We start from the raw sequence: 12,910 nt of genomic DNA on the forward strand, positions 1-12,910 counted from the left end.
GGCACTTAATCTTGTAAGCTAGTTTCGATGATTAAAGGAATATCACAACCCAGTTTAGTGCTTAATGCAGAGTAGACACCCAAAGCCCTCATACCTAGTAGGGATGTAACCATAATTTGTTTAAGCATTCCCCTAACAATTCTCAATTGCAAATTTTCTCTATTATAAACAAAACTTACTTAACACTCTTAGATATATTTCTTCATCACAGGCTACCATACTTCCCCAAGCCTGATACCCTAAAAATGAAATCACTAAGTTGAAGAGTTTAATTTATGAATGTTTAATATTTGACAAATACTGCCAAACTGACCTAAAAAAAGGTGGTACCAAATTGAAATCCCACAAACAGTAAATAAGAATACATGTTTTTCTGTACCTTCCTTGTCAGGTATCAAAATTATTTAAGAATTTTGCAAGTCTTTTTTTATTTGAATAAATTTTAAAAAATTTCCCTATTACCAATGTTGTATATATTATTGTTATTGGCTCACTGCATTTCATTTTCTGTAAATGAATTATTCTCAAACTTTCTCCACTTTCATTTTGAAATTTGCGAGAGTTCTTTATATACTCTGGTAACTAAACTTTCATCTGCTAAAAATGCTGTAATACTTTCTCACTATCTCTCACCTGTTATAACATCAATATTTTCTTCTTTTGTAGAGAAGCTTAAAAGTTTTAATGGTCAAACCTGTCACTTTTTCTCTACATCTTTCTGGATACTGTGTCTTGCTTGAATTTTGCTCCCCCGCCCCCCGCCCCCCAGCAAAGAGTATATGGAAAAGGAAATGGCAACCCACTCCAGGTTTCCCACCTGGAGAATCCCAGGGATGGAGGAGCCTGGTAGGCGGCAGTCCATGGGGGCGCTAAGAGTCGGACATGACTGAGCGACTTCACTTTCACAAAGAGTATAAAATTACTTGTTTATATTATTTCTAAACACTTTTTATAGTTACTATGATTAAATAATAAATCCATGTGGAATTTACTTTGGAGTAATCTGTGGGAAGAAGGTATCTTTATTTTTTTCCAGAAAATGGTCCATACACAATTGACATGAAATCTCACCCCACTAATATGAAACGTTACCTTCATGATACACAAAATCTCTAAATTCTGTTTTGATTCACTAACTCCTGTGCCAACAGGCAATTACACTGAATAAAAATATTCTTATGACCTTAAAGAATATTTTGAAGTTATTATTGAAAAAGGCTTTTTTCATCAAATTTTTGTTTTGACTTTTCTTGGACATCCTTTTATCCAGGTGAATTTTAGAAATTTGTCAAGGTCCTTGAAAAGGTTTACCGGAATTGAGCTCAGAATCACATTGAATTTGAAGATTAATAAGTGGGAGAGTCCTCTCTCCCATTTAGGAACACAGCAAATTTATTACTTTTATTTATATCATCTTTTTATGGCCTTGAGGAAAGTTTCAGGTATTTAAAAAATTCCCACATATGTTATCATGAATTTCTTGTTAATTGATTATTCCTTTTGTTGTTCTTGTAAACAGAATAATTCTACTCATAATGTTTTAAAATTGGTCATTCCTACTATATAGAAATGCTAATGATTTTCACATAATGATTCATACCACTGTCCTAAACTCACTGATTCTAAGACTTTGTGAGTTGGTAATTACATGTTGGGTAGAAATGATAATCTTGTGTCTTTCCAGATTTATACCTCTAACTATTTTTACTTGTCTTTTTGTATTGGCTAGAACTTCCATAAAAATCTCAAAAGTGCTGAAAGAGGGTAAAACTTTGTTTTCTGACTTAAAAGAGAATGCTTCTGATATTTTATGTGGTGATAGGTAACTTGCATGTCTGATAATAAACACACACAAATAAACATTTTATTTTTTTATTCTCAATTTTTCTGTGCCACCCTCTTTTAGGTGGGGTTTTTATAAACAGTATATGCTTAATTGTGTTTTTACAAGCCCAATATAAGTGGAAATCAACCTGAAATCTGATAACTAGTATGTGTGGCCCCTTTTAGTCATCTTATTTTGTTTTTTATTTGCCATGCTTTTTTCTCTTCCTGCTTTGTTGAACTGGTCAAGTTTTAAGCACTCCTTTTCTTCTTTCCTTTCGTCATTTGGATGTTATAAGCACCATACTTCTGTTAATTTAGAGGTTAGCTTTAACATTGTACACCATATTTAAACTTCTTTTTGTCATCAGTCAATTCTCTTGTGAGGCATGACAAGAACACCTCATGACAAGAACACATCTCATACTTGTTCATGTTGAGATTTTTGTTCTAGATCATTAGTTTATTTTTTACATTAGGTATGAACAATTATTTTTACATATTGGTGGATTTTATAGGTAGAATTCTTTCTCTATTTTTTATTCTATTTTTCTCTGTTACAGATTAAACATTTTTTTTTTTTAACTAACTGTATCTTTGAGTAATCCTTTCAAGAAAAGGTCATTGGGGGGTAAACTAATGGAACCTCCACTTGTCTGAAAAACATCCATTTGGCTTCCTCAGAATTTTCAAGGTTATGTCCGTTGCCTTCTGGTCACCAGAACTGATAACGGTATTGAGGAGAAATCTGATTCCATCCACAATCTTATTCATTTTTAGGTAAGCTGCTTTTCTTCTTCTCTTTGGAAGATACTAAAGTGGTTTTCTTCTTATCAAAAATTCTATAAGAATGTGGCCTTTTTGCTAGTTGTTCGCATTCACCCTGTTTGGCCTTTGATGGGTCCTTTCAATCTGAAGGCTTATGCATTTCATTTGCTTAGGAAAATTTTCTCCTCTAATATCTTTATTTCTTTTCTCCATTGTCTCTTTTCTTTCCTTCCAGACCGATTAGATGAATTGCTTCTTTTAACTTTTCTTTCATATTTTCCATCCCTGTGTTTTTTGTCTTCTGTTCTACTCGATTACACTCACTGAGACCCTCTTATGGAATACTAAATCAGACTTCAGCTGTGTCCAGTCTATCATCCACCTACTGAATTCCTTTTGGAATTATGTTTTTAAATCCCTAAGAATAACTTTAAATTGTCTAATTACTCTTTCTCAAAGTAAGTAATAAATTCCTGCTTTATAGATAAAGTGTTCTCTGGAATCAGATATTAGTTATAATTTTTAAAGATCTCTTGTCTCTTTCTCAGATTGTCTGCTCCCTTTCAAATTGATGCGTTCCTTCAAAAGTCTGGTCATCCTAAGCTGTCTGTCTGTATTTATAATGAAGGACTAGGTTTGATTAACGAACACAGCAAGTTCTGCTGCATGTTAGCTATAAGATTTTAGACAAGTTATCTTCCTATGCCTTAGTTTATTCATCTCTAAAATGGGATACCACTACTACTCACTTCATAGGGATGTTCTGAGAATTAAGTAAATTAGCACACACAATGCCAAGTGTTTAGAACAGTGTGCAGCACGAAGCTACTACTCCATACGTGTTAGTGAGTGTTATTTCTATGGATCTCCTCTACCTTGCTGGGCTGGATGGAGTTTTCTTAAGTGGGTGAGACATGACTGGTTACCTGGTTGTGAAGCTGGGAGGCAGGTAGGCAATGGACTTATCTCTCTACCAACAGATGCAACATTGGCTTTATCCTAGTGTAGATAACTTGAGAATATCCTTCTCTTGGGTAGAAGGATTTCCTCTCATCTTTGACCATCTGCTTCCTTCCTATAAACTCAACCCCTGCTGCTCTCTTAGGCCCCCACATTCTTACCAAAAGTCCTTCCCAGGCAAGTAGTTGTTCACTTTCTTTACAGGGTAATTCTTAGGTCTGATTAAATGTGTATGCTGCCTGCTGCTAGGGGAAAGGCTGGGGAACTGGGGTTTGGAAGTAGTTCTTTAATTCCCGAATACTGTCTTACCCTCACTTTTCTTTTCACTTGTTCACTTTGTGTTTGATATTCTGCCAGAGTTGTTCTTACCATTATAGTAGTTTTCTCCCGTAAGTGCTCTGCTCTGCGGTTTTTATTTTCTCTGTTATTGTATATCTGCTCCCATTTGCTTTCTAACTGCCAATAATTCTTCACAATTTCTGGTCAGCTAATAGCACTCTTTCTCTTTTTAGTGCTCATTTTCTATTAAAGAATGTATTTTCTGACTTTTTAATGATTTGGGGCAAAAAGAGGGGTGGAGGTTAGTGCTCAGTCCTCTAACTTGAGCCAAGTCATATAATTTTTCATACTAGTTAATACATTAATATCTGCTGGTAACAAGGGTGAGACCTGTTTATGCACTGCATCTACTTTTAGAGAGACACATTTATGTATATTATACACATTTAATCAAGGATTTAATTTGATGACCATTTAAAATGCAAAGCAAAAAGAGACATTAATACTTATCAAGTATCCATATAACTATGCAGTTATATATAGTAGCTTTAACTGTCTATATATGCATCATATAACTATAACAATAGAGAGAATTAATCTAGAAGCTAAAGTAGGATCATTTCACTCTTGTTCCTTTTCTATAAATAAATAGAAGTGTACCTGAAGGGCTCATAATCCATGTTCTCAGCATTTCTGAAGGCTTCCTATCAAATACGCTCTTATTACCCACAATTTTATATATCGATTTGGATAACATATTTTGAAGAAAAAATTCAATATCAGCCATTCTTGCTTTCCCCTCCCTTTTTATTGAACCACCAACACTAACACAGCACACCACCAAGCAAAAAGTGCTATTTACTATGCAAAAGGCACAGTCAGTGATTGGCGTCTAAGACCGATTGATCTACCCATTACCATTATCTCCCTACCTCCACTAGCAGTACTATGAAGCTATTGATTTAAACACTGTCGATCGGTTTCCATTTTCTGATTTTGGGCAGGCCAATTAAGAAAGTGAGTAATTGTGATTACATTGCTTCAGGATCAATTACATTTGATGTAAGACAAAGTGTTCTTTTTGGAATACATACAAAAATAATTTTTGATCTAGTGTGGTTATGTACTTAATAAAAATCTACAACAAATAACTAATTCAAACCTTCAGAACAGAAAAACATATTAATGCAGATGCTTATAATAGCTAAGGCTATTTTCTGTCTAAAATAAATTCATCATTTTCCTAAAATTAGTTTAAGAGAAACTGAGAAAAAATTATTCATATGTACTTTCCAATGGAAGATAAAAATAAAACATTATCTAAATATTTTTCCCTAAAGGGACTTAGTTAATTGTCAAAGATAAGATGTAAATCTTATCTAATGAACTAAACAGAAAACCTCTGTAGTGAAAAAATATTTTTAAAAACCCTTCACTGCACAGATGTATGGCAAAAACCACTACAATACTGTAATTAGCCTCCAATTAAAATAAATAATTTTTTTAAAAAGGTTTTTAATATAAACTGAAGAGAAAAAAGAATTTTTTTAGTTCTTAATTTTGCCCTAACTTAGTGCATAAGCTTTGTCATTGGGATCACATTGTCGAAATCATTAAAATGAATATACCTCTGGTGTTGGAGGCAAATCTATTTAGAGTGATGTTACTCATAGTCTTGTGCTCAGTAATATTGATCTGTGTTGTTTGTCTAATAGAAAAATAATAAACAATTACTAGGCAATGTTGGGAAAAGTAATCAGTTTTTATATATCACTAATATAGCAGACCTCCCAAAACATAAAGGTGATGATCTGCATAAAATCAATGTGTTATGCTACATTGCTTATATTCATCATTGCAGGTTCTCAGCAATAAATGGTATAATATTAGGCCTGACTTACTGGTATTGAAAAGGTATATGAAAAAGAAAGATTCATTATACTTAACCTATAAACTTATTTAAAAGTGTCTGTGTATTTCCTAAATCTGGAGGTATTTATCATAACAAATTCTGTTAGAAGCTACCTAAAATTTAGATAAATAAAATGTCTCAATTCTTCTCAGAATAAGAACAAAGGACTTCAGATCAAAATAACAAATTATATCTTAAATTAGAAAAATATAAAAGAAATGAGTTCAAAGATAACTCTTAAAGACACACAAATACAGCTTTCTATTAGTTTGCTAATAGTTTCTGGATTTCATCAGAAATGTATAAAACATTATATAAAACAATAACAATGGGAAATCTCAATCCTAGAAAAGCTCTTTTGAATAGTATTCACCTATGAAACCTTTGCCAACTGATAAATGTTCTCTTTTGAATTTCATCAAAAGCAGTAAATGTATGGGTTTTTGATACTGACAGAATCAGTAATCCTCCACTTAAGGGGCTTAAGATACCATATAAAATGTTTCAAAAGGTATCTTTCCTGGGCTAGTCAACAATATTATGAAATTTAATTTCTCCTGAGTTTTCCTCATGAATTTTCTCAGACATTTTCCAAAAGCATAGAGATAAGCAAAAAAAAAAAAAGAAAAAGAAAAATATTTAGCGGCTCTAACAAACTGAAGTTAACTATGTATGGAAGAAAGAAAAGTGTTAGTCATTCAGTCGTGTCTGACTCTTTGTGACGCCATGGCCTGTAGCCCATCAGTGGACTACAGTCCAGGAATTCTCACACATCAGAAGAGTGAAACTGAAAGTGCTAGTCACTCAGCTCTTCGTGTCCAGCTCTTCGCTACCCCATGGACTGTAGCCCACCAGGCTCCTCGGTCCATGCAATTCTCCAAGCAATAATACTGGAGTGGGTTGCTATTTCCTTCTCCAGGGGATCTTCCTGACCCAGGGATAGAACCTGGGTCTCCCGCATTGCAGGCAGATTCTTTACTGTCTGAGCCTTCAGAGAAGCCCTTGGCCACATACAGCAGACTGTAATGGCTATCTGTGTAATAAATACTAAAAATACATATATCACACATAATTTGTGCAACTATTTCACAGCAGTCTAAACACTGCCAAAGAAAAACATGACTGTGTAAATATTTTCTCTCATAGAAAAAGCGTTTGAAAGTCTTGATTTTGATCTGCTATTGTTTATAGTAACAAGAAAACACAGAAGAACTGAACTCACCACAACTGGAAACTGGCAGTCTGAGTGGAATCACAGAAGTCAATACCCATTGAAACGGTAATGGACCCCGCGGGCTCAAGAGATTCTAGGAAATAAGATAAATTTAGACGTGAAAACACAGAGGAAGTGAAAAAGAGGCAAACTAAACACTGAAAACATATGTAATGTTTGTGGTTTGGTTAGAACAGTCAAATTTAATGATAACTTGTAAGAATAATTTGAAACTAAGGGTATTAAAGCAAATTATAAAATAATTTCACCTCAAGGCTTTCTTTTTCACGAATTAATTCTGCACATATTACAATGAACATATTATACCTATTTGTTTCAGAAATATAGCTCATCCTGAGAAATTCCATGTTTTACAATACTGTCTTGATAGGAACTGAAGGTAAGAAGGAAATAAATGTTTTCCTGTTTGGAACATCTGTACCAGGCTCTGGGTGCTTTTAAGAGATTATGTACTTTATGGAATATTTACTCTAGATATAAAAAATACATTTTAAGCAATGTCCTAAATTTTCACAGGGGAAAAAGTCCAAAATTGAAAGCATGCAAATTAAAGCAAAGTTGGAAGAAGAAACTAATTTGTCCTCAGGTATTATTGAGGATAACCAGCATTATATGAACCAAAACAGTAAGTCTAATTGTATTATTTGAAGAATTACTCAAAGAAAATTTAGTAGCAGATTATGTTATCTTGAAAAAACAAATTATAAAATGACATTTTGTAGATGTGTAATTTCTGAAGCTTCACCTATCAACTAATCAAGTGTGGGAAATAACTGCTTCAATATACAGTACTGGTTGATAATAATAAAACTCAAGATAAACAGTAACACCATCTTACACTGCTTATGACTCCAGAGTCAAAGAGTAATGCTGTACATTAGAATAATAAGGGATCTTAAACATATACTATTTAGTACAAATATTTGTATATATTCTATATTTAAATAGAAACCATTCACTTTTGATTTCTACTTTGTTTAAAGTCTCCAGTATAACTGTGGTTGTATTGTTAGTTGCATTATTAGATGTAATTATATTTTAGCAAGCACACAATGGTCCAGTAGACTCTGATTATCCTAGGGTTTGTGATAGGTATAATTTCCCATTTAACGCTAACCATTACAGAAATCATGGTACAGGCAGGACAAAATAATTCAATAAGCTTAAAATATTAATAAGTATTTTTATATCTAAAAGCCTAAATGAAGATTAAACATTATAAGGAGGTATTTGATGCTGATTTTTTTTTTTGATGTTGATTTTTAAAGTGTTATTGGTGTGCCGGTTCTAGCTGGAATTCCTTTTATTTATAAACCTAACATTTACCAGGAGGGGATGTAAGTACCCCAGAAGCCTTGCTACTTGTCTTAGACAAACAGGCTTTACTGTAAATAACTACAATGAGAGTTTTCTTGCATTTCTCCTAAAGCTTACACCTTATCAGTTCACAGCTGTCAGTCACACTGTTCTACACTCTTCTTCACTGAACCCTTGATGCTTTCTTCTGGGCCACAGATATACTGGGGTTTGGTCTTGTTTGCACCTGACACCACATTGGTAGCAAATCTCCAAAAAACAATGGCACTCGGGACTAGATCTTTCTATATCACGTATCTTCATGTCTCATTTGACCAAGTGACAGTTCTTAGGATGCCTTGATGATGGCACTGTTTGACACAATTTCATAACCTCCTCAATCTTAAGATAATTAACTGTGAGCTTAGTGCCATACTAAATCTGGAGGCTAGGTCATGATCAATGGTATGTTTTATTATATGAAAGCTTCAACAGCAAAGGGGCTTCCCTGGAGGCTCAGATGGTAAAGCATCTGCCTGCAATGCAGGAGATCTGGTTTGATCCCTGGGTCGGGAAGATCCCCTGGAGAAGGAAATAGCAACCCACTCCAGTACTCTTGCCTGGAAAATCCCATGGACTGAGGAGTCTGGCAGGCTACACAGTCCATGGGGTCACAAATAGTCAGACATGACTGAGTGACTTCTCTTGCACTTTCAAAAGCAAAGTGATCAGCATAAAATTATTCATATAACAGATTTTTATAACATTTGAAGCCTACTATAATACATTGGAAAAGTTTATTTAGGCAGGGGTCTATAGTTGAATACTACTTCTGAATCATCACAGTATACATGAGAGGGTTATGTAGAAATGGCTGAAAAACACTGGTTCTATTACACTGCTATCTTAATAACGAAAAATGAAATCACACAGGATGATGTCTACTATGACAGGACAGTTGTATAGTAACTAGTGAAATCTTAGCTGAACTCAAACTTGTGAAGTGTTAACATAAAGTCACTGAATACAGTGCAGAGAGCCTAAGGCTACTCTTTTGGGGGGGGGGGGGTGTGTTTTAAATCTCTTGTGTACATGTACCTGATCTTCGTGGGAAAATGGCACTTTATTCCTAATACTTTTGCAAGGAATCCAGTTTCATGCTAAAGGCAGGGCAAAATCCTGACAAAAAAGTTTTCTCATATTACAGAGAAAAAGAGAACAGACTGGTGACAAATAAGAAAGTCACTGGACTCCTTAACATACATATATGTGCTTATTAAAGAACACAAATATCTTACTTCCCTTATTTCACAAAAATATGAAAATGCTGTGTTTTTGTTGCATCCTTAGGATGTTTTTGAAGGACTAATTAAGATATACCATACTCTGAACTCTACTGTTATCTACTGATGGAAGAGACTAGGTGGTATTACATACAAATCTGCACTGCACGGGAAAGAACTCTGTATCTTGAGGGTATCCAGTAAATGCCAACAAAAAGAATGAAACCCTGTGGTCAGGAAATCTGCCTAAGAAAAGAAAGCCTATTACTAGTACTGAGGCAATGATATATATTCATATTTTATTTTGGTGTGAAGGCCATACTCTGAAATTTATTGTATTTATTTCTTCTGTTCTACATAGGCCAACAAAAGGTCAACTCATCAACTCATTATGCCAGCTCAAAGGAATGTTAATACTGTTCTACTGTTTTAACCTTTGGATAACATTTTCAACCTTCAGACAATGCATATATCAGTTGCTTGATGCTTTTTAAAGTAACTTTTTAACTAGATAAAAAAAAAATCTGGATTGCAAGCAATAAAAAAGAACACAAATTGAGATATTCTTAATTCCTTGGCAATACGTTAACCACAAAATAAATAAGAATCAGCACACTGTATTCTTTAAATGGTGTCTTAATTACCAAATTATTTTTTTAAAAGGATATTAAGTGGGTTCTGAAATCAATTTACTTTAACTCTACTTCTCTCTACTGTGGCTGCTACCAACTTTCATCTAAATATTAGGAATTTTTTATATCTTTGTGGAAAAATATAACACAAAGGATGACTTCTTTATCGAGTGACTCATTAAAATGACAGAGGAGAGAATTCGACAATGTCAAAGAGCTCACTCAGGCAAAGACGGAGAAAAGCAGAATAACCATACGATAGGAAATCATGAGTAAAGAAGGCACAGTTACCTGGTCAAAAGGCTTTGCTCACCTGAAGTGTTATAAAAAGGGAACTATGTGGACCTATCTGATTCTAACACTTCAAGGACTCAATGACAGAAACCTCACATCACTTTTAATTAAGATCTTTTCTGAAGTTTCTTTCAACTAAACTGTAGGACTGCCTCCACTCACGCAAAACCAAAATAGAGCTACGGTACCACTTAAAAAATTCAAAGCAAGCCATACAGCTGTTACACTAAACGCTAAGAAGGTGTATTCCTGTGACAGCTGGAGAGACAGTGATGTAAGGGGCACTGATTTAGCCTGGCAGGCACATGGTGCCCGGGGGGCAGCCGACTTGACATCAGCTGGCCGTGCAGCAGGTGGGAATACAGCCCGGGTACTGCCATACTCTCGTGCTTTATCCATGAACAGCGAGATTTCTGGGTTTGTCCTTCAGTGTGAAAAGATACTGATTTTTAAATGATGGCAACAGATTAAAACGCATGATGTGTGAAAATACCAGTAGGCTTTTCTGCCTTCAGAAACATACTATGGGCTTTCTGCCTTCAGAAAGAGGAAGACAAACAGAATTGGTATACACCCTCTCAGTCTTTGCTCCCCTCACATTTCAATCTACAGAATGTGAGGGAAAATGGGGAAGAAAAGATGCAGGAGGTACTATAACCAAAAGGCAAAGTAAAATCATTCAGGGAAGGACGCTGACCAGGAAAACAGGTGGGGGTAGGTGATGCAGGTAGGAAAAATGGGAAGCAATTTTGATTCTCCATCTTTGATGAAAGAACCATTCTTTCGTCAGTAATGGTTATCACCATTGCTGGCATCTGATTTGCTATGGGCAAAAAAAAAAACGTATTTATCTTACACAACAAATTTGGTTTAAAAAGGAAAAACTAATGTTGGGCTGGCCAAAAAGTTCATTCAGGTTCTACCATGCCATGGCAATGAAAAACCCAAGCGAACTTTTTGGCCAACCCAATATAAACTGAATTTGCTAAAAATCAATAAAATAGTATGTATTCTACCTTATTTTAAAAATAAACACATTTAATTACAAATATAGTTAAAGCAATAAATGAGAATTAATATTTACCTATTGGATTAAAAACATGCATTTGCATGCCCATAGGAAGCTTTTTTTCCCCTACATGGATATTTTCTATCTTCTGATCAGTGGTATTATTCAGTGTTATTTGCACAGAGACCATCTTATCACCAAAAATGCAAGGCTGTCTTGGAAAGAAGTAATGGGCAGCTAGTCCTTTCCCACTCATTCGATGAAGCAGCACATGAGTTCTCCCTGGTACAAAGACAGGAGTACTGACCTATTGCACATTGGAAAAAGAAAAAAAGAAGTGAATTAGTGAATATAGTTACTAATTCTTAGAAAATATGTAAAAATTCATAACATTTAACTCCTATTTCCCCTAAAGTAGTAAATAAATCACAATAAGACACAATAGTAGGGTATCACATAGATAGATATGAAGTCAGAAATTATAAAAATTCTTCTGGAATTTCCAGGCATATATTAAAATATTTTGACAATCTACATCTAAAAAAAAAGAGAATAATTATAGTTATATAAATATATTTATTTTTTTGGAGTTTATAAACTTTATTTTCTTCCTAGGTACATTTTGGACATTTTGTCAATTTTCTTTTTATTTTTAATAATTTGTCTTTTGATTTCCTTGGGCTTTCAAACTATAAGATATAAGGCAGACAGAACTTATATCTGCCTATAACTTCATTATAGGCAGATTATAATATCTTTCACTATAGGCAGATACTTATACTTTCATTTCCAATCTTGACTCCTTTAACTTTTTTCATCTTGAATTTCTTTCGCTGTAAACTAAAGATTATAACCTCCTTTTTAAGTGGTTCTTCCTTTGCTTTAATGATTAAAAGATCTTCCCTGCCTCAAGATCAGGTAACTATTCATTTACATTTTCTTCCAGAGCTCTTATGGTTCCAATTTTTCAATTTATGAGGAACTAATTTAGGTGTATTTACTCTATATTTAATCATTTTTCTCCAAATACTTAACATCTGTACATGATTCAATGATTAGCTTTTCCTCAATGATCTGTAAATGCAAACATTCTAATTATTTAGTTGGAGACATTTTTGAACCTTGATAGAACTGCTAAATCAGTACCACACAGTTTTATTTCTTAAAGCCCCACAATATGATTCAGTTGCTCGACAAAACAAAGTGTCCCTTATTCTTCCACCCACCCCGCCCCCTGCCAATATTTTCTTGGCTAATCACCTGTTTCTGTTTCCACTGAACTTTAGACTCTGAGCTAAATTCAACTGTGACTGGAATCAAAGGCAGCATATTAAAGTAAAAAAAAAAATGTCCATTCTAAAATCATAAGGAGGCTATCTTTCCATTCAAAGTATTGCATGTGACTTGACATAGGAAGGC

The 12,910-nt window shown here is 34.2% G+C and overlaps 1 protein-coding gene across 2 annotated transcripts in view; it reads right to left on the reverse strand.

The window, feature by feature from the left end:
• Nucleotides 1–12,910, reverse strand: part of AP3B1 (adaptor related protein complex 3 subunit beta 1) — a 232,757-nt gene that overhangs the window by 23,842 nt on the left and 196,005 nt on the right. For both annotated transcript variants that reach the window (XM_065940360.1, XM_065940361.1), the window contains 2 exons: nt 11,567–11,798; nt 6,966–7,050 (listed from right to left, as the gene is read on the reverse strand). In XM_065940360.1, coding sequence (XP_065796432.1) covers nt 6,966–7,050; nt 11,567–11,798 — 317 coding nt within the window. The remainder of the gene's footprint in view (nt 1–6,965; nt 7,051–11,566; nt 11,799–12,910) is intronic.

Source organism: Muntiacus reevesi, chromosome 7 (assembly GCF_963930625.1).
Source record: "Muntiacus reevesi chromosome 7, mMunRee1.1, whole genome shotgun sequence".
Lineage (NCBI taxonomy): Eukaryota > Metazoa > Chordata > Mammalia > Artiodactyla > Cervidae > Muntiacus > Muntiacus reevesi.